Raw genomic sequence first — 22,730 nt, 5'->3', positions numbered from 1 at the left:
AATTTCCATGTAATTTTTCACATTTTGGGTCATTTGATGGAACTGTCATCAACTTGCCCTACTGGTTCAGTGCTATATCTTTATTTTTCTGTATGTATATGTATCTTTAAAGGGGTCATGACATAAGAAATCAAATTTTCCTTGATCTTTTGACATATAGGCAGAGATCTTTGTACCATTAAAACATCCTGCAAGTTTCATGTAGCTTAAAACATCCTCCTCATAATAAACAAAGCTCCAATCAAATAATAAAGACCACTTTTCCTTTAAATCCCAAAGCATTTACAGTAGCTACAGTAGATTATTTTCAGTAACAGCTCCATGTAAATATTTGACCTGGCAGGGACGTGGATGGGGAGACACCTGTAATTGGAAAGACTCCTTCAGAAGGAAGAGAACGGGAGTGGAAAGGACACAATATTTTAATTATGTCTCACCAGAGAGACCTGTAGCCCAAAGGGACTTATCAATGTACCCATCCAGGGGAGAGAAAGAGAGAAAGAAACAGTCACACAGACACATGCACAAGTGCATCTCTGAAACAAAGAGTCTCTTAGATGACCCAAGATGAACAGTTTGTTCTTTTGGAACCCAATAAAATCATGACTCGCACACTAATTTGAACACGTAAACTCCTAATGAAGACTAACAATCTCATTTGGTATTCCCAAAACATCTTCTATTGAATCCACGTCTCACGAAACACACAGAGTCAACAAACAGCTCACACTCACAGGAGTACTTTGACTTTTTAATTTCTAAACTTGTCTCTTTTGCAGGGTTTGGATAAAACCTTAAAGTCAAAATGTGACCGTTTTCTGAGTTAAACTAGATATTCAATGAGAAGAAGACAATGCTGGACGGGACTCAGTTGGGTCAGGAATTGACTGGAAAGTGATTTTACAAAGACTGCATTATCTACAAAAGTAGCCTAGTATCTTAGTCTAAATAATGTAAATCATTTAAAAATGATAATATTTGATAATATTAGGTGCAATCAATTGCTATTACTCACACCTTAAACCTTATTATAAATACTGTATATTTACACACTGACTCCCAAATGAATATACAATCAAAATAAATGAAGCATAATTTATTTTTTATTATACCTATACCAAGTGTTATCAAGGCCAGTATCGCAGATATGGATACCAAATTAATTAATTTATAAACTATTAATTGAATGTTTTATTATTTTAAAATGTTTTATACTTAATAAAAATTTATATTTTATAATTAGTCACTTTTTTTCAGTTTCTGAGTGTAAAATGAGTAATAATTATAGTAATTTAACAATATATTATAGGTCTAAACTGTAAATTATAAATTGTTTATGCGTCAAACAGTACATATTACTTGCAGAAATGAATGTGCTTATTTTCTTAGGCCTAAAAAATCTGCTGGTTAGTGGTTAGTTAACAAGTTATTTAGTTAACTCTCCCTTTTATAAGCATTAAAGCTGTACTACAAATGGAAAACACCGATAAGTTGTAGTGTTGGAGTGCTTTGTGACGTTCATTTATTGAACGGCTCTCTGAACTTTCACTCCGGTGACATAATTGGAATGTAAACGGTATGCACATCTAAGCCTCTTAAAACCCTCAAACCATGACGTGCCAAAAGACTGATCTATGCTGTCACTCACCCACACACACACACAACTACTCTATAACAGATAACAATACCATACACTAACGTTGCTAAATGACCAACGTTTTCATGACCAATAGATTCCACACTAAATATCGTCGTAATTCCTTGTGTTTTTCATTAAAGGAGGTATTTGAAGGACAAGGTGATGCATCACTTCAGTGTGTGTGTAAGTGATCAACAGAGAGATGGTCTGAGGTTTATATGGTTTACAGACATTAGTGCTGCTACATTAGGCCCAGTCGGTTCATTTTCATCCCTGTTGTTCCAAACACGACACACACACCTCCGCTGAGACCAGCTGTCCAGCAATCGGTTGGGTTATCAAACACAAGCCGAAGGTTATGATCCGCAGTACACCACACCCCGACCTCTATGGTGCAAAAACATTAGCAATTTCCTGCCAAAAGCTGCTAAAGCAACATCTAATGGAAATCAACCCAAAGAACCAGCTGTAAAAAATAAATTAAAAAAATGCAAATAATTGTATTCGTATTAGGGATAGAAAAATTAATCAGTCAACATTGGACCATTTTAGACAAAATTATCAGACAAAACCTGTTCTCACTCGGCTATTTAACATCAAGACCGCCTTGTCAATGGATTAACCTTTTTTGTTTTTAAATAGTATAATGTGTTCTGTTTTTTGTTTTTTTTAAATATCATAATAATTTAAAATCGAGAAAATATTGTCCGAACAAATTGTTGATTTGATTTAAACAACTTTGTGTACATTTCATCTGGCAACATTAAATGTAAATATCACACAACAAAGTCTTATTTTGTGATAACCAGATGAAAATACATTATCCTGCTTATTACATGGGCACTTACCAGATAAGTAAATATCTAAAACATTGTTAAATCATTATTATTATTATTTTGTGCTTAGGAATGTTCAAAATATATTACATGTTGAAGTATTACATGTTCGCCATTGACAAACTTGTTACCTAGATGTGCATCGACACTGAAAGAAACTCACATTTGCTCCACCACAAATCTCTGTGCAAATGTGTTCTGTATGATGAATTACTTTAATAGAAATCTACAAGATTACTGGGCAAAAAAACCAAAACTCATATCTGTCCATGAGAAATCAAAAAAACAGCTTTCTTTTTAATGGATTAGATTTAAAATATTGTTGGATTTTATTGTTGGATCGAAATGCTCATATTACAGCCAAACATTTGCCACGGTGAGCGATTGCATCGGCACGTGTGCGTTCTGGCTGCTAAACCACGTCAGGTGTCAATGCACCCAAAGCGTGATATTCGCGGGGTCGACTACGACCCAGTGCCTGATACGGTTCTGTTTTAGACAAACACATGAACTCACCAAACCCTCCATGTGCTGGTCATTTCTGCAAACCAAAGAGGACTTCCATATTTACTACTCAGAGTGTGAGTGTGCATGTGTGTGTTGGTTCCTTTCTTTCACCAGACTCTATTGGTGCCACTGTCACGGGTAATCTGAACACACTGAGTTTGTGTGTCTGTGTGCGTCTGCGTGTTGCCTGGAGACGTATTTGAGATACCATCTAGCTAACATATCGGTGGAATCGGTGGGTACTGAGGTCAAAATGACTGCAGACAGAACAGATAACAGACACAAATGTTGTATCTGTTGTCTGGCATCAGAATGATATCTAGCCATTTTTTTGGTAACTAGCTCTGAGAAATGGAAAACTATTATCTTGTAGTTCTTAAATCACACTGTAAGAGATAAAAAAAAAAAAAAAAAAATCTATTATGCTAGCCTGACTTTCATTATGGACTAATGTTTTAAAGCAGAAAACTAATCATTGCTTTTCATAACAGTTAATGGCTTATGATTAATCAGAGTTGGGGTTAGTAGTTTTACATCAGGGTTAATGTTGATTAGTTCCAGTACTATGGTTAGATCATTGTAGGTACAGTACAGAATTAGATATGGGTTAGAATAGCATTAGATGCAGGTATTGGTGACTGATTGAAAGTAATGGATATGGATTAGCACAGCTCAACAGTAAGGACTTTTTTTCTGTGTGCCTGCAGGCCAATAGTTCAGATTTCTATTCCCCTTCCAACATTTTTAATGGCCTGCAAAACAAAAACATACATGCATACAAAGAAAGATAGATACATAAATAAATAATAGTCATTTTATATATTTTATACATATGTTTCAAATTTTAATGTAGTCATGGTTCAGTGAATGGATTTAAAAGGCTGTATGGGAAGGATACAATATGTTTTCTTGTAGGCTTATTTTATATTATTTTAACATTTATTGATAATAACAAACTTCATTCGACTGCTGTCTATAGGAAACATCACGAGGAATATAATATAGGCCTAATATAATAGGACTATAATACAGGTTAATATAAAAATGTCTCAATTCCGCACTTTTCTGTCATCCTTAATTCACAATCAAATGTTAATTTATTAATAATATCCATTTCTGATAATCCCAGGTTGTTACGGTCATGCGCGTGTGTTTATGCATTAACCTCGTGGCCACGAAAAAAGGGAAGTTGTTCCCTCAACATAAGACTTTACATCGCGTGGCCACGACATAAGGATGACGTTACCTCGACAAAAGGATATTGTGGCCAAAACATTATCACGAGTTAATATGTCATAACCACGCATAAATGCATGTAGGCTACACCTCAACACAAGCCTTGCCTTCATCTGTCATGAACCTGCGGTTAATCTCATATGTGTATCTACTGAATCTACCGCATGTTTAAGTGCTGACAGACAGATGCTAGGTTGCGCGAGACATTATCATGATCAAATGTACCATCATTTCACAACGAGAAGGCAATGAAGCAACAGGTCGCCATTCTCAGACCCCTCCTACATTTAAAAGCATCATCAGCCCAACATCTCATTACCAAAGGACCCTTCAAAAGATGCATTTCCGCCTACTTAAAGCTATTCTTTTAGTTTCCATTGCACCACATCTAGTGTGTGTGTGGTTTGTTATGAGTGCATTGCGACAGTTTTCTTTTGACAGCACTGTCACTTTGTGGCCATTTATGGGAACGATCAATATTTCCTTCTATCCAAATGTTCTGTAATTAATAATGTATAATGATTCTGAACAGAGTGAAATGTTGATCAGCTCGAAAGTTATAAAACATATAAAGCAATATGAAGATAGCTACAAAGTAACACTCCCGAATTCTTCAAAAGACCACCAAACAGCACACTCAAACTTTCCGTTATAGTTTTACTGGTAACTACAGCGTAATATTGTTTTAGTGGCTGTCTATAAAGCAGTTATAACAAAGAAACGGGACAGTTTAGGCCTCTCATGTATGTTTAATTGTTTCTTACCGAGCAGCAGGAGTTTGACCTCTCTGGCCGCTTTCTCTCCGTCGTCTCTCAGGTTTCTGTCGATCATTTTACTCCTCTCCACCGCCGCCTTATCCTCCGTGCTTAACGTACAGCCCATCCTTCCTCACGACGATCCGAACCGTTTAAATCTAACGCACAGTATTCAACATGCACCAGCTCCCTCTCCGGAAAACCTCACGCCCTTCTTTTTTAAAAAAGAAAAAGAAAAAACCAACAACCGAGCGCAAAAGGGGGTCTTGAAAATCAAAAGACAAGAGGATATGGGCTGGCTCTTGCCTCGTTCGATCAAACTATTCCGTTTGCCTCCTTTATTTCACCGCAAATCCCTTCAAAGGGATGAAAAAGGGGTCCGTAGAAGCGTAGCGATCCGTTCCCCAGCGCGTCAGTACTCACGGGCTCGCGCTGCTTCCTGTTCGCATGCATGCAGGCGCGTTCACGTGCGCGAGGGGACGCGCGCTCTGCCTCAGCATCATCAGCAGTGAATGATGAGGACATGAATGATGCAGGGCGAGGCGCGGGACGTGTCATCTCTGCCTGACAATGAGCTGCTGCTTTGCGACGGCCACTTCCAAACAGACTGGGAGTTAATCACTTCTTTTTTATATGTTTGTCCTCCACTGACAATGTAAAAATTAGCTGTACAACTTAGACGTTTTATTCATTTACTTAAGTAAATATCTTGGCTGAACTTAAAATGTTAAGCTGCCGTGACTTAAAACCTGCCAAAATTGTTAGAAAGAAGATTGCTTAAGTTGTTTCTAGCCAAACTGTTACGTGGTTTTAAATTCAAAGTTTTATGTGCTTCATATGTTTTCTATGCGAAATATTGCCACATATAAAGTGAACTACAAGTTATGATATACTTTTATTTATGATAAACACATTTTTTAGTCAAATTTCCTGATTTCTTTAAATTGAGGTGTGTTTTTCTAAAGCATAGTTGACATCAGTTACTAAAAGTTTAAAGTTCGTTTAATAACAGCAATTTAGATGTCACATTATTGTTGTTTGGTTCTAAAGTTTTGATTAAAAGCATTATTATTATTATTATTATTGTCCTATTATTATTATTATTATTATTCATTATTTTATTCATTTACTTCAGTAAATGGCTCATTTATTTGTGCATCTCTCAATCGTCATGTTTTGATCCCTAAAATGAAAACTACTATTTTTAAGACATATTATTGTGAGACATATGGACAAATATTTATATGCTTTTTATGCAAGTAGTCCATTATAGTGTTGTACAAATCGGATTGATTTACATTACAAGCTATCAGAATTTCATCTTACCCTTTAGCAACATAAAACACAATATCTGCACACAATTTTTCTAAGTTTGGGCCTCTGAATAAAATGTATGTATTTATCGTTCCTTATGAGCTTTTCTTTTACATTTTGTCTAAAGGTTCGATAAACTATTCCATTTCAAAATATTGTATTTTGGTATACAGTAATCAGTTAGGGGAGAGCAGGGGCGAAAGTACCATTTGTCAGAAAAACGTCATTTGAAAAGATGATGTTTTAGACAGATATATTTTTGCTGTGGTAAGTCACTCACAAGTGTGGTCTATCAATACCAGTTGGTATTTTGTAAAAATGAACAACTTTGGGATGTCATTTGGGATGAAAGTAACACACAGGTGGGTCAAAAGTAACACAACAATATCCAAGCTAGATTTTTTGTGTTACTCTTGTTTTTTAGTTTTTTTTTTTAGCCTAAATATACCCGAGTATGACCTTGTTAACCTCTGTCTGTCTTCTGACCCTCACTCTTGCAATATTCTGTTAATATGACATAAACATGTTTTAATAAATGCTGTAACACACAGAAAGTCACCACATTAGCAGCGGGACAAAAGAAACACTTGTTTTAGCGGGACAAAAGTAACAAGTGCTACTTTCGTCCCGACAGGAACTCCTGACATTTAAACCCGATTTACTTTTATACTGAAAGACTCTGACAAGGCAAACTCCAGGATGTGTTACAGCACTCTTTCCGGACCTAACCGCGGGAAACAATGATGAAATCACTTGATATTTGGTAGCTCCGCAAAGGGTTGCGTACTGAACGTGCTGTGACTGTCATAGCTTAAAATGCTAATATAGTCATGGCTCTGAGAAAATCGCTTTGTTACTTTAGTCCCGCGTTACTTTTGCCCCGGTTCTCCCATATTAATGTCATGTAATCACTCATGCGATCATTTAATCATATTAAATAGCTAATATTTATTTTTTGACTCTAGAAGCATTTAATTTGGAGTGTCTATTTTGGCAGAGGCTATTTACATTAACCCCGCCCACCGATGTCTGGTTGAGCCAATATTTTGTTGACGCGACCAACCCGAGTTCGAAGCCGCCTTTTTCTTTTTCCCATCGCATATCAGCTTGGAGAGGCGTATATTTAAATAAAAATTTAGAAAAAATGGGAATAAAGTGTTTATTGGGTAAGTGTTCGCTTTAGGGATACAAGTAATGTCGCAATAAGGCAGCATCCTTCAATATATATAATTATATACATTGAACATGTTGTTGTTATTATTGCATACTGTTTTATAATAGCCTACACTACAATACATTGGGCTGCCACTATATTTGCACTAAGTAAAAATAACATCTATACATACAACTATTTACACTTAGAGCAAAGAAAATACTGCTATTTTCACTTAGTGTAAATGGCATCCCCATGAAGCAGATGTTATCTAACAATAGGTATTTCACAGTACAGTGAAACCTTGACGAGTTGAATCTTGTATAACTTATAAAACAGTTGAAAATTGCTCAACTTATTTTGATGAGTTACAGCAATGTAAAAACATATGTTGTCATAACTTGATCTTTTTTCTTTTTTTTACAGTGTATACATTAAATTCTTTTATCGAGGTCTTGGATAGATCATCAGTGTCCTACACTGTACAATATTTAGTCAAATAATGGGTTGAAACCTAAAAATGGTTCAATTAACTTGGTTTAAGTCCAAATTTCAATCTGACTATTGCTCTGTATGGGTTTTTTCTTTTACTCCTTACAGTAACAACTGCACATATTCAAATTTCTGCATATTCACCTATTTGTTTAGTGGATATTCTATTCTATTCTATTCTGTTCTATTCCGTTCTGTTCTGTCATCTCAGCATCCCAGTTGTGTTTTCTCAAGTTTATGCATTTGCCCTGACCCATCATCACAGATGCCAGTGCCACACTGGACCATGTGTTCCAAGGTCGAATGAACTGTGCCCATGCCACACTGCGGCATCAACACTGCTGAAAATCTTGTATAGCTTGCAGAAAGAGATTGAAAATTCATTACACTTGCTCTCCTTGGCCGAGGTTCAGCCTTTTTATATGCGAGCATGACTGTGAGGTTAAAGCAGATAAATTAGGCAATGACCTCAGAGCTTATAGTTGCTTTGAGCTGTCTGGGAAACAACTGCTTTTGAGTGAGAATTTGCATCGGATCTCAGAGGGTTACACCTCTGTAACCACACATTTACATGCCACATGAGGGTATTACAGTTGTATGCAAAGTATTTGACTGTCTGCTACAGTTCTGCTGTTCAGCAAGAACATGAGCCAGGTGATGATAAGTCAATAATTAGTATGTTCCTGTCAAAGCTTTGGAACAGAACAACAATTATGTGATATCTAGATTGTTTGTTAGTTTAGCCTATAGCCTACTAACTTCAAACTTTTGGTAACTGGTGTAAATTTAGACAGAACTTGCTTTTGAAAAACACACCACAATTTATAGAAGGTTTTACTCAAAAATGTGTCTATCATAAATAAAAGTCTATCATAACTTGTAATCGACACGATATGTGACAATGTTTTATATTAAAATATGGTAGGCTAAACACTATATTAGCTAACATGCGCTATCAATGAACACTAGGCTACTGCTCTTCATGATTTACTAACACATTTTTAAAATCTTATCTTGTATCTGTAAATGCACTGTGAACAAATATGACCGTTTACCGTTTTACAGCAACTAGGAAATTCACGCTACATTTTGTACGGCTTGTCCGTAACCGCTAAATTGACATGACATAAATAGTTGAACACTGCCCTCTAGTGCCCTAAAGATGCAAACTTGCAATGATTCGCCTCCTTAATTAGTAAGCAGTCGCATGAAGCTCAAATGAAATGTGAACTTCGTCCAAATTTGATAATAGAAGAGATTTTACAACACATTTTACAGTGAGTGTTCCCCTGAAATGACCCATCAACCCACGTACCAACAAATATACAGGCTAACTTGTGTCTTAATCCACTCCGACAGCAGTGTCATGTCCGCTACACAATCACACTAGAGCCTGGAGTATGGACAACATGAGACCAACGAACACTAGAGGACAGTAGAAGCTAAAACTTCATATTGTAATATTACTACTTAGAGATAACGCTGAAAAATAACACACGTGTGAGAGGGGAGGTGCAATACGAGATTCCTCTAATGCACAGCAGCAATCACTAATAAAAACAGTCCTTGAACTTTTTATTGGTTTATATGTGAAGTGTCAGTTATCTGAGCTATGCTTTTATACTCATTCGTTTTTTAAATGTTCGAGAATGATATTCATCTGGCAACGTTTATAGTCATTGCACAATTACTTTTTTCATGCCTTCACCAATCATACATTCTTAATTATATGGTCTGTTTTTTTAACATGACTGTGTGGAGTGCTTGATTCCGATTCGTCAATTGTGGCATTCAGTGGTCTGATATTCAATTCCAGGCCCGGACTGGCCATCGAAAGCACCGGGACTTTTTTCCTTTCCTTTCCTTTCCTTTCCTTTCCTTTCCTTTCCTTTCCTTTCCTTTCCTTTCCTTTCCTTTCCTTTTTTTTTTTTTTTTTTTTAATCAAATAAAGGTGGAGACAGTCAACCTAGCACTAGCTGTGGTGCAATGATCACACATTCAGCCAGGGAGTGAGATGACATGTAGAAGCAAAATAAGATTATAATTTTTTTAACATATTGTATGAAATATAGTGTTGCTAAATATTGGATATTTAAGTAATTTTAAGATGAAAACAACAACATTTTGTCATAAATATAATACTTTGATTTTTTACTAAAATAAATGTAGATTCTGGGCAAACAAATTACAATAAGGTGGTTGTTTTACACCAAGGTGGAGCCAGTTCTGTTTGCAACATGAGGCCAGAACAAGTGACAGGTGAAGAAGAGACAGGTACAAGAAAAATACGCACACTTTATACATACATACATACATACATATACATACATACATACATATATAACAATAACACTAGTACTCCACTTTACTTGGTGTATGAGGCTGATGATCCTGGTGGAAGGGAGAGACAGAGAGATATTAGGGTAAATGAAGAGAAGGAAAAGGGAAGTGAGGATACAGTTCAGGATAAAGCCTTTAATTATTTTACACCGCCCCAGCCTAAGGATTTAGACCAATAAATGTAATTTAGGAAAAAATAGGGTCCGTGTTTCTAAATTTTATTTGGGTGCATATGATGGCCTGGATGGGTGTAGGATTTCCCGGCCTGAAATTGTGTCCCAGTCCGGCCCTATTCAATTCTATGCTATTCTGTATTATAACTATTTTATTTTTTATGGCTGTCCAAAATATCCCAATTGACAAATAAGAATCAAGCATTCAGTGATCTGAAATTGTATTGAATTATATTCTATATTCGTCTTTTAAATTTTATTTTATACATGGCTATCCGAAATGTAATATTCTGTTCTATTAACATCCATTATATATATTTCCTTTCATGTTCAAAGTGAGTTAAAATCAAAATGAAAAAAGTTAAAAGCTAACAATATGAAATCCTATTAGCCTACATGTTATTATATTACATTTCTTATAGCTATTCTAAAACAGTAAATGTTCTTTTCTTTTGACACTTTTCCAAGTTGTGAGTTTTCCAAGTCATCCGAATCTTTTCGAAGTCGATATAGATATTTCAAAGTCACTTTTGAATCTAAACGTTTGTAAACATCAGTTCTCGACTGAAAGTGGCATTGGCCTTGGCATCTGTAATGCCGTGTGTTACGCGCCCGCTCCCCGCCCAGCAGTGCGTTATCGCGCGGAGATAACTCCGTCTTTACCCGGATCTCCGGGTGCGATAAACGGCAATCCGGTCTTCTATCTCCTCCTCAACAACCTTCGATCCCTGGAACTTACATAATTCCCTGGGCGACCTAATGCTCGCACCTGCCGCGCCGCCGGTCAGTGTTGGTCCAGGCTGCTGCTCGTGCTCGCCATCATGACCTGCTGTGATCAGAGATGCGCGCTCATCACAGGGGCCGTGCTGGGCGCCCTGATCGCCGTGCTGGGTGGGATTCTCTTCCCGGTGGGCGACATGATCATTGAAAACACCGTCAACAAGGTAAGCCGTCGTTTTTGCATATCAGTATTCGGCGCACATGCGTTTGCAGATACTCCAGACAGACAGATAAGGTACATGATGTGAAGTTGCTGTGGAGAAATATTCTGAATAATTTGGGAACAGCCCAAGTTGGGTACAGCGTACTCTTAATTAAGTATAAGATTAAATAAAATGGGGTTTTGGGGTCAAGGGCATTTTTTTTTTTTTTTTGATAAATGTAAGAATTTATTGATTAGAATTTTAATTAATCATGAACTGTCATAATGTTTAAATTATAGGCTGAAAAGCCATTAAAATGATGTCTAATACAATTTAAATATATGTTGTGTGTAAGACATTTAAACAGCAGGTTCTTGTATTGCCTCATAGTGTCAAGGTCAGTGATCGTGTGTGTGTTAAATAAGCTGTATTTTTCTTCTGAGGCAAAAACATTAGAAATGTTCAATAGCATTATTACAGCCAAGATTTTAAGGTGTGTGCCTATACAGATATTCATGTTGAGAAATATTCATTGGATTGTGACAACTTGCCCCTCTCTCCCCTATTTTTAAGTATAAAACGGTATACAACATTTATAGAGTATCTAATATCAAGTGTGTTTTGTGTCTCTAAAGGAAACAGTGTTGGAAAACGGGACTTTAGCATATGACACCTGGACGTCTGTTGATATAGCAATATACAGGCAGTTCTGGCTGTTTGACGTTCAGAACCCCGATGAAGTTGTAAGTCAAGGGGCCAAACCTGTGCTGGTGCAGAAAGGACCGTACACGTATAGGTAAGGCTTGTGGCCATATAGATACTTATTCAATCTATACTCATGCAAACAAACCATTCTTATTTTTCTCGTAAAGAAAATCCAGGAAATTTGCTTCTTGATCTTTCTTGATTTACTTGACTAGATCTCCGTCTCCTTGTGAAATAAAGCAGAAAGAATCTCAGTACATTGCCAAAAGTATAGACTATTTTTGTCTACTTCTAAGACTTAAGACTGCTAAAAAAAGACAGTATCAACATAATGCACTTCAAGCTTGTGCAAAAGTTTTGTCATGCCGTTTGTATGTTGATAAGTTTATCTGATGGGATGATGCTTGTCTAATCTAAGGCAAATGTGACACTCCGTCCTTGTCATGTACTAAAGTAATATAAATAGCAGTAGTTTAAACAATGTACAGTGAGTACTGTTGCACATTTTTTATTTGATCTATATATTTAATATATAAATACTATTTCACATATTTAAATGTTATTTAATTCTATTACCTTTACATTTTAAATGGATTGTACATTAGCATCAATTGGCTTAATTACCAAGGATGCAAAAAAAAGTTACATAATGTGGTGATGTTATATTCTTAAAACATGACCAGTAAAACACCACATAACTAGATTTTTTATTGCAATTTTAAGCCCCTTAAATGGTCATGATGTATTTCATAGTGGTGTGATGTGCTCTCATCCTCTCTGTTGTCTTCCAGGACACGTTTTATCCCCAAAAGAAATATCACCTTCGGTGATGACTTCACTGTGTCCTTTGTGCTGCCGTATGGAGCCATCTTTGAGCCTGGCATGTCAGTAGGATCAGAGGATGACATATTCACATCACTAAACCTGGCTGTAGCAGTATGTATTTTAACAACCATCTCTTGCCATTCCTCTCTGCCCTCCTGTCTTCCTCCTCGTCTCTTTTCCTCCCTTAGTTCTCCATGCCAAATTAATGTGATGAGTAATCCTCGAGACTGGAGTAATGGCGGCTGAGATTCAGCTTTGCCATCACAGGAATAAATGATATTTTTAAGTATATGAACTGCTATTTAAATTTGTATAATATTTAAAAATATTAAAATTTTACTGTTTATTTGATCAGATAAATGCAGCCTTGGTGAACATTGAGACATAAAAAAAAAGCTGGGGGGGGGGGGCCCAGCATTAGCTCCATGTAGTAACTTTTAGCGGCTATGATGTTCGCGATGCAGAAAATGCGGACGGAATCGCAGAATCCAGTCATAAAAACGGAATTTACTGTATAACTCGGAATTTCACGGAATTTGTAAAAAAAAAAAATTATGAATAAATAAAAAGCAGTTCAGTACACTTGAAATCAAATCGCGTTATAGACTAGTGTGTGTGAATATTACACTGCAAATTTAAATACGAATTTAAAATCACACGTTCTGTGTGAATTAATGGTGCAGATGACACACAGATTCATTTACCTCACACATACACACACACACACTGAAGCACGTGTGACGCTCGCTGTGTTTTTTGCCTGCTTGAGTATACGAATGCATGAACTTTATCTCCAGACTCCGAGTCTGCTCTGAAAGTCGCTTTGTGAGCAACCGCTTCATTTGAGAAAAACTATCGTCATGTCATAAACACAGAAACTCAGAAATGTATTACTGTTGTACAGTAGAATTTAGATACGTCTCAATGTAATAATAATACTAATACAAATAAATTATCATTAAAACATTTTTTTTAAGGAATAATCAAAAAATGTCTTCCATTATTTAATTTGAACAGTAAAGCTCATTGTGCAGCACGTTGTTTGACAAAAAGTTTGTTTACTTTTGTAAGCCCGTCTAGATCGTTCCAAAGGCAGCATCCGCCAGAACGGGTGAAGGTCTCTGCGTGTTACTGTCTTTCCGCGTGGCAAAGTAATTTAATTCCATTTAAGCTTTTGGGCCCTATTTTAACGATCTGAAACGCAAGTATCAAGCGCGAAACGCAAGTAACTTTGTGGGCGGGTCTTGGGCGCTGTTGCTATTATACCGGCGGGATAAATGACTCTTGCGCCCGACGCAAATCTAAAATGGGTTGGTCTGAAGTAGCTTCATTACTCATAGGTGTGGTTTGGGCGTAACGTTAAATAAACCAATCAGAGCGTCATCTCACATTCCCTTTAAGAGCAGGCGCACTTGTTCTATAGCGGATTGCTATTATAACGGCGGATTTGCCAGGCGCACGCCAGGAGCGGTTCACAGCCGAGGAGACCGACGTTCTCGCCAGGGCCGTAAAACACAGAGAAGTGACATTGGGGATGGAGAAACCCACCCAAATTAGCTTCGGTTAAACAGGCATATGATAATTTGGGTTAATGTGTAAGCTAGATGTATGCTTTTAGAATAAACTATCTATCTACCTATCTATCTATCGTAATAATGTATGATTTGCAAAAATGAAAACTGCTGCTTCTGTGTAGATGAGAGAATCAAAGTGTATGCGTGTTGTGCACACGCTACATTGATTATGGCCAAGCATGCGCCCTTAAAATAGCATATGAATAACATGCGCAACTGACTTTAGACTAGGTTTTTCCGGTCAGTGGCGGAATTGTTTTCTAAACCTGCAAAATAGCACCAGGGAACGTTTGCGCCGGAACACGCCTCCTCTTTGCGCTTAACCGCCCGGGGAGCGCAAGTGTATTTCCTAGTTTACCGACGTGCGTCTGTGGAGGGAAAAGTCCGCTGTGTGCGGGTGCAAAATAGGAATGATACATGCGTCGGTGTACAAAGTCAATTGCGCTGGGTGCAAGATAGAGCCCTTTATCTGACTCTATTTGATATCTGACTCCATTTTATCACAACCTCGAATTTAAGTTAGATTGCCAATTGGTTATTGGTCAATTATATAATAGTTTAGGAATACATTTGATTGTTCGATTGAACTCTTTATTTATATTTTACCCGTTCATATTAGGAAGCAATGTCGCTCAGAGGTCCTCACACCTTGTTTAATGTGGGTCTCACGATCACAAGCTCGCCAGCTTCGGTCACTAAACAGAGGTAACTGCTATATACCTGAGATCGGTCGCATTCACGCTTACACAATGAAAGATACTTTGGTATAGCTCCCATGATAGCATACACTTGAAATTAAAGTAATGTTTACTTCAGTAGAGGTATGGCCACTACTACAGATATAAGCTGACCAACTTTACTTGTCTTATAATAGCTTTGGATTGGCCATGCCGTGGTTTCCCACGTACACTTATCTAAAGTAACATTAAATTAAGAGGTAAGACACAACCAGATTTAGGTTGGTCAAGCAGCACTTTTGCTGCCCTAAACGGAAATTCACTTCTTGTCTTTGCAAAACACGTACACTTTAGTTGTTATAAGTAATAAAATATTATAGTGCCAAATATTAGTCGTCACTAATCTGACGCAAAACTTGCGGTAACATACGAATCCATTTAATCTACTTGGGAAAACAATAAATTGTTACATTTGATTTTATTCCGACTGACTCTGAAATTATGTCAGGTAAATGTATCATGCCAATTTCATAATCAGTTCAAAGATAATAAATACAAAACATCAAATGCTCTGGAATAAAGAGAGAAGATGCGAACCTGACATTATAAAATACATGATGCGGAGGGCCTGCATACACTCTGCATCATGGGCTAATTTGAGTTACAAATCGCCCTGAGCCTCTTGTTGCATTTCTTTATATAGACAGAAACTTCTTTAACATGAAAACATTTGCTAACAATGGGAATTTGCATTCAGAGTTACACCTTTTTGGGAGCAGAATGCCATTTGCCTGGAGGACCAACCCCTCTATGTGCAAGTTATCTCTAAACTCTTAAGAACTTTATTACCTTTTGGTTAACTTCTTTGGGAATGAGACATTTGTACCAGTCGCATTTCAAATGATACCAAACATGTATAATACTGTATGATAATTATTCACACTAAACCATATAGATTTGTGGGTGAATATCTGGTGATCTCAAGCATGAGAGAGAGACAACATGGGGGAGGTGATTGACTCGGGATGCTAGTTTCTCAAGAGAGAGTCAAATGTTAATTTCCAGGAATTCTTCTGCAGTCTGTTCCTCAACCAGACTGCCCGGCTTTTCTCAATTCTTCCAATTTCATTTGATTAAAAGAAATTAGATTAATGTTTTATGTCTTCATTTGATGACCAGTAAAAATACAACACCGGATTTGTGTGGGAAAAAAACATTTCATAGAATTTTTTTTTAATAATTGTATAAGTTTCATGATTTCAATTAATTAGACATGCTTTTAGATTACAAAAAATTGTACACCACGTATCACTAGTAGTTTCGGGGTGTCTACCTTGCGGAAAAACCTAGGGGAAACACTGGGTTATGGTTGGATATGAATGGTTCGTGCGATAAATCCCTCCTCTTGTTTTCATGCATGTTCCGCCTTCGCGAATCAGTCTGAATAAACAAAATGATGCAGTTTAATGGGAAGACTAATTAAAAAGTAAGAAAACAACTCAACCATTTAGATATCACCGCTTTGTCACGTCAAAATCAAATTTGAAATGGACTGAAAACACCTGACCATCAGTTCACAAATAAAATACATTGTTTAAATTGTGCTTTTAGTTATTATTTTGGAATAAATGTAAAAATGCTTAAATTAACTTGATGAGATTTATACTTAATGAATATAACATTAATTACGTTTACATAGTTTACATAGTTAATGTAAAAATACAAAATAGAATTGTATTTGGTGTCTTTTTGATATGTAATGTTTATTTAACCATAAATATGTGACAACATTACGTATAACTGGGACATGAATTTACATTTTATATGTATATACATATACACGCATATATAAAATATGTAATATTAATCTTTAACTCTTTTCACTCACGTACTGACCCTTCATATAGATTAGACTGTTTCAGCATTGGTTGTCAGCTCTAAAGCATGTCAGTCATTGTTTGCCAAATCAAAAGATAAAATGTTGATATCTGCAATTATCTGTCCAAAGGCAGCACAGCACTTGACTCTGTATGTTAATGCATAACTAACAAAGTTGTATAATCATCATCCCATATTCACGGTTACAGCTTATATTTATAATTACAGGTGATGTTTAATCAGATAAAAGTGCTTTACAAGTAATAAATGCAAATAAACTTTGCTTGAGGCTGAATGCAGTTGTTGATTTCAAGGTTTTATTAGGCAGATGAATTTATGAATCCATTCTTAATCCGTCTTTATTTTCTTCTCTTCCAGGGTGTCTACAGTTTACTTGATCATAAATTGGCAAATTTGTTTATCCAAAGTTCCAATTCCAAACTTTTCCAGAAAAGGACTGTTAAGGAGTTGTTGTGGGGCTACAAAGACCCAATGCTGAACACCGTGTTGGGAGTTTTCTATCCAGTAAGGATGACAACACTTGATGGCATTCACTTGCTACTAAATGACCTTTATTGATTGATAAAGTATACAGTATGAGCAGACAAACTGCAATTAGATACGATTTATTGTGTTGTGAGTGTGCAAAATCATTTGCAAATTTGAACATGACCAAGACCAATTTCACTTTACATGTATGTAAGAATACCAGAAATAAAAATGTCCTATGTAATGACAAAAGATATATTATAGCCTCGAAGATACGTGAAAAGGCCAGAAAACTCCAATTCTAACTTCCTTTAATTCTGAAGGTTTTTAAATCAGAGTTTTCCTAGTTGGTATTGCCCTATTTGTTGTGTTATTTATGCAGTAATGTTCAAGTACTTTGTGTTTCTTTCTTTCAGTACAATGACACCACCGATGGACCATACACTGTGTTCACAGGCAAAGATGACATCAAAAAGGTAGCCACCATTAAAAGCTGGATGGGTGAAACGTAAGTATGTTACATTAGCCTGAAGAATATGTGCAACATGGAACATATATGTGATTCTTTGAGTTGTAGCTGTTTGTTGTTCTCTAGAATACAAATGACCCGTAAATGTAGATGTGGTTCATTAATTTTTCAATTAATCACATTCATATATTAAATCCAACATTAGTAAAACACAGACTAACAAAAAAAAACTGTTGCACAGATCACTGAGTTACTGGAATGACTCTTATTGCAACATGATAAACGGAACAGGCAAGTTTACCTCTAATATATTACATTTATATTGAATTAATTGTAATTATGTTACTATTGACATGAAAATATATGGTATGACTTCTGTCCCAAAGCTGTTGGCCTAAAATTGTGTGTCCAATAAAGAAATAGTGTGCTGAGCTTAAAGTTTTGCATCTGTTTATCATCTAATTATAGGGCCTTCAGCACTTTTTAAGTCAAAATATATTCTGATTTCTTTTACAAATGTAATATTTCATACATTATTTAATTGTTATTCACTTTTGTATTCATATGTCAACAGATGGTTCCTCCTTCCAACCGTTCCTGGACAAGAAAGAACATCTGTACTTCTTTTCTTCTGATATCTGCAGGTATTTTCAGTTCGTTCCCTTTGTTAATCAGTAGAAAAGGTACTTAAACCACACTTATAAATTATATCAGTGCCTTATAGAACAAAATATGAAACCAAATCATCTGCAAACAGCTGTTTGAACAACATGATGTGTCTTTTACTAATGTTAGACAACCACAAAATGTCCTTCTGAACAGTATATCTATTGATTTGTCATTTAACAAACTTCAAAATGTTTTGCTTGAAAACTGTGCTTATGCTAGCATTCTTTACAATAAATGCCATTTAGTTTGACATGGTGTATGACATTTATACATTACGTGTGACATTAGTGTCCACATATTTTATGAGGCTACTATATACAGTATTTTGAAATGTCACACATCAGCAATGTTCTCATATCATGTTCTCGATTAAAGTCCCATTACCTCCATGGACTTTCATCTTTTCCCATTCGATTAGATTTGATCTGGAATCCTGATAAGATATAATGAATCCAAGTGCGTTTCATGCGTCCACTCTTTTGTTTGTCATTACCACCAGAGGTCAGGCCACTCATTTTCTTCTGCAGGGTCAGAGATGTCAGAAAAGATTCTAGCAATGCCAACAATCCTTCACTTTCATCATAATACATCATCTGTGACTGGAGGAGATCAAAGCTAGACAGTGTCTTTTTTCTTTTAGTCATAATAAGTAATGCAGTAAGTGTTAAAAATGTATTAGAGACTGAATATTTTTTTCCTCAAGTTTTCATTCATGCATACACAATAGCTAAAAAAGCATTTAGACGCTTAACACACTTACAACACACTTAAAAATGTTACTGCATATATATATATATACAGTATATACAAAAAATATTAAATTAAATGGCACTTATTTTCAAATACATAGCACACTTAAACAAAACAAAATATGTCACAAAAATATTAATGTAATATAATGAAAAAAAAAACACAATTCATATACACCATTGCTCATACTGGGGTCAGTATGATTTTTTTTTAAAGAAATTAATAGTTTTATTCAGCAAGGATGCATTAAATTGATCAAAAGCGACAGTAAATGTTGTTCTTTTGAACTTTCTATTTATAAAAAATGTGAAAAAAAGTTCAAATTAAGTGAAAGTGAAAGTGAAAGTGACACGTGACGGCCAAGTATGGTAACCCATACTTGGAATTTGACCTCTGCATTTAACCCATCCAAGTTAATGCACACACATTAGGAGCAGAGTAGTGAGTAGTTACACACACACACACACACTGCAAATGTGGATACACACACCCAGAGTGTGTATCCTGTGCTAACTATGGTTAACTATGGTTTCCACAAAAATATTAATCAGTACAACATTTTTCAACATTAATAATAAGAAGAAATGTTTCTTGAGCTGCAAATCAGCATATTAGAATGATTTCTGAAGGATTATGTTACGCTGAAGACTGGAGTAATGATGCTGAAAATTCAGCTTTCATCAAAGGAATTACATAATATTCACATAGAAAACATTTAAAATTGGACTAATATTTCACAAGATTACTGTTTTACTGTATTTCTAAACAATTAAATTAGCCTTGGTCAGCATAAGAGACTTCTATCAAAAACATTAAATCTTACCGACGCCAAAGTTTTGTGTATTACATCAATTATAAAACTGAAGACAAAAAGTGTGTGGACACTTTCTGGTTGTCAAACAGTATGATAGTGGACAAATCATTAATTTAATGAATTAATGTGATGAAGCACACCTTGCCCCCTTTGCAATAAATCTTATGCTTGTCTTCTAGGTCAATATCTGCTGTATATGAGAGCACTGTGGACCTGAAGGGAATTGATGTGTATCGGTACATGTTGCCTGCTGAAGCTCTGGCCTCTCCAGTGGCCAACCCAGATAACCAGTGCTACTGTACAGACCCGGTGATCACCAAAAACTGCTCTACGGCAGGACTTCTCGACCTCACTGCGTGTAGAGGTCAGTGCTTTGAGCCTCTTATAAAGTCAGTTGAGACTAAAATGTATTGAATGCATTAGTCCTTCACAATTTAATTTGTGAATTCGCCCACAGGAACCCCAGTATTCCTCTCTCTACCCCACTTCCTCTATGGCTCCAATTATCTCGTCCAGTCAATGATCGGACTGAATCCAAACCCTGACGAGCACTCCATATTTTTGGACGTGGAACCGGTGAGGAGCTCATTTCACTTTACAAAAATGTTCTTTCTTTAAAAGCAGGAAGCTTGATGATATGATGATATAATGGTTATGCATTTTGTGTCATTTGTAGATTACGGGTTTCACTATGAGATTTGCAAAAAGGCTTCAGCTCAACATGTTGTACGGCCCATCGAATGATATTTTGTATGTAAACAGACATTACACGTTGTCATGAATGCCTAAAATTCATAAATGCCTGGTCTAACATGATGTCTTGTGTCTTGTTTTTTTTTTACACAGAATTTTGAACAACATCACAGACCACACAGTTTTCCCTATTTTGTGGGTGAATGAGGTGAGTGCTATTTAAAGCGGTTAAGTCCAGCTAAAGCATAGGAGTCCAATAAAGAAACCAGGGGCTGTATTCACAAAAAATCGTAAGTCTAAAAGTAGCTTCTATCTTCCTGATTTAGGGAAAACTACTTAAAAATAATGTAGTCAATCCTAATTTTAAGACTCTTACATTTTTGCTCTAAGAGTAGCTATTTCACAAAGTATTTCGGCGCTAAAACCAGCTTGTCACTATGTCACTAGGACCAAATCACAAACAATCCTAAAATGGCTGTTGCTGGCAATCCGCCCAAACACACTGGACACCATTGAGGCAACAGGCGATAGAGACTTGGGTGCTGAGCCTTTTCTTCATCAATGCAATAAATATTTAGATTTATGGATTTTAATCTGCGACGGCATAACAACAAGATTCATTTATGTACAGGCAAAATGCGTTGAATGATGTATGTATTAGTATAAAAAATACATTATTTATTTTTAAATAAATGATATTTTAAATGATATTTTATATTTATTAATAAAAAAAATATTTATATATAATTATTATTTTATTTATTTATTATTATTATTATTATTATTTTTTTTTTTTTTTTATATTTATCATTGTATTTATCTTGTATATTGCATTAATTAAAACATAAAAAAATAAATAAAAAAAACCCATTTATGTCCAACTAAATCATTTAGGATTATATAAAACATTTAGGTAGAATTAAAGCATATAGATCCAATTAAATCATTTAAGCTCATATAAAACATTTAGGTTGAATTAAAGCATTTATGCTCATACAGTATAAGGTTGAATTGGGCATTCAGGCCCAACAGGCAAAAGTTTATAATATATGCAAATGTGATATGTATAATGCGCGATTGTAAGCTGTGGGTTATGAATATAGCATTTAGATAGAATAAGCCCTCTCTAGATCCGTTATCTCCACTAAGTACTTTAGACCCATTGGGACCAACGGAGTACTTTCTTAAATCATACATCTGATATATCAGTAGAATTATTACGGTCCATAAACAGCTAATCTCACACATGTCTGACCCCTGGACCATCTGATTGTCTCATCAGAGCAGGATTAGGTGCCGCCTCGCTGCTGACTATAAGATTTCTGTCTCTTATTTGTGTTAGACCGCAGTCCTGGACGATGAGACGGCCGACATGTTCAAGAAAGAGCTGATTTCTCGATTGGACCTGCTGGAGGGGTTTCAGATCGGACTTATAGCGGTCGGCTCCATCATATTTGTCAGCTGTATGATCGGATTGATAGTGGTGTGCACCAAGAAAAATAAACGTAGTTTGATTGCATAAAGGGAGGGATGCCTGGTGCTTTGTGTCTTTGATTTTGATAGCACCCTTTGGGGGAATTGTATATTGTAATTGTTATTTGAGCTCAGAGTATATCGCAATTCTATTTATATCATTTATATACTCTGCAATTTTGAGGAGCAAAATTATGTCCTTTCTATTTGCTTGATATTGTATCAAGTCATACTTTCAATAGTTATCAGGGTTAAATATCCTGCATTTATGTGGTCATACTGTGGTTGATTTAAATTTGAAATAGTTTTGTATGTCAGCAGAATTTCAGTAAAACAAAGAACTGTG

General features: G+C 35.9%; 2 protein-coding genes across 3 annotated transcripts in view; one reads left to right on the top strand and one right to left on the bottom strand.

Annotated features, from left to right (window-relative positions):
- gnai1 (guanine nucleotide binding protein (G protein), alpha inhibiting activity polypeptide 1) overlaps positions 1-5,426 on the bottom strand; it is a 20,561-nt gene extending 15,135 nt beyond the window's left edge. Inside the window, exon 1 of the mRNA XM_084408154.1 lies at positions 4,983-5,426. Within this exon, the coding sequence (XP_084264280.1) occupies positions 4,983-5,100 (118 nt within the window). The 5' untranslated portion in view covers positions 5,101-5,426. The remainder of the gene's footprint in view (positions 1-4,982) is intronic.
- Positions 1-22,730, top strand: part of cd36 (CD36 molecule (CD36 blood group)) — a 26,829-nt gene extending 4,099 nt beyond the window's left edge. The window contains exons 1-12 of one of the 2 annotated variants that reach the window (XM_084408152.1): positions 11,067-11,389; positions 12,004-12,164; positions 12,865-13,009; positions 17,406-17,552; positions 17,933-18,024; positions 18,227-18,276; positions 18,560-18,629; positions 20,398-20,582; positions 20,676-20,794; positions 20,895-20,968; positions 21,065-21,119; positions 22,254-22,730. In XM_084408152.1, coding sequence (XP_084264278.1) covers positions 11,267-11,389; positions 12,004-12,164; positions 12,865-13,009; positions 17,406-17,552; positions 17,933-18,024; positions 18,227-18,276; positions 18,560-18,629; positions 20,398-20,582; positions 20,676-20,794; positions 20,895-20,968; positions 21,065-21,119; positions 22,254-22,433 — 1,401 coding nt within the window. In that variant the 5' untranslated portion in view covers positions 11,067-11,266 and the 3' untranslated portion in view covers positions 22,434-22,730. Of the gene's footprint in view, positions 1-11,066; positions 11,390-12,003; positions 12,165-12,864; positions 13,010-17,405; positions 17,553-17,932; positions 18,025-18,226; positions 18,277-18,559; positions 18,630-20,397; positions 20,583-20,675; positions 20,795-20,894; positions 20,969-21,064; positions 21,120-22,253 lie in introns of those variants that run through there. The other variant, XM_084408153.1, reaches the window with a different exon arrangement.

Source organism: Rutilus rutilus, assembly GCF_951802725.1.
Source record: "Rutilus rutilus genome assembly, chromosome: 4".
Classification (NCBI taxonomy): domain Eukaryota; kingdom Metazoa; phylum Chordata; class Actinopteri; order Cypriniformes; family Leuciscidae; genus Rutilus; species Rutilus rutilus.
The sequence above is the reverse complement of the archived record's forward strand: the minus strand, read 5'-3'. Positions and strand labels throughout refer to the sequence as shown.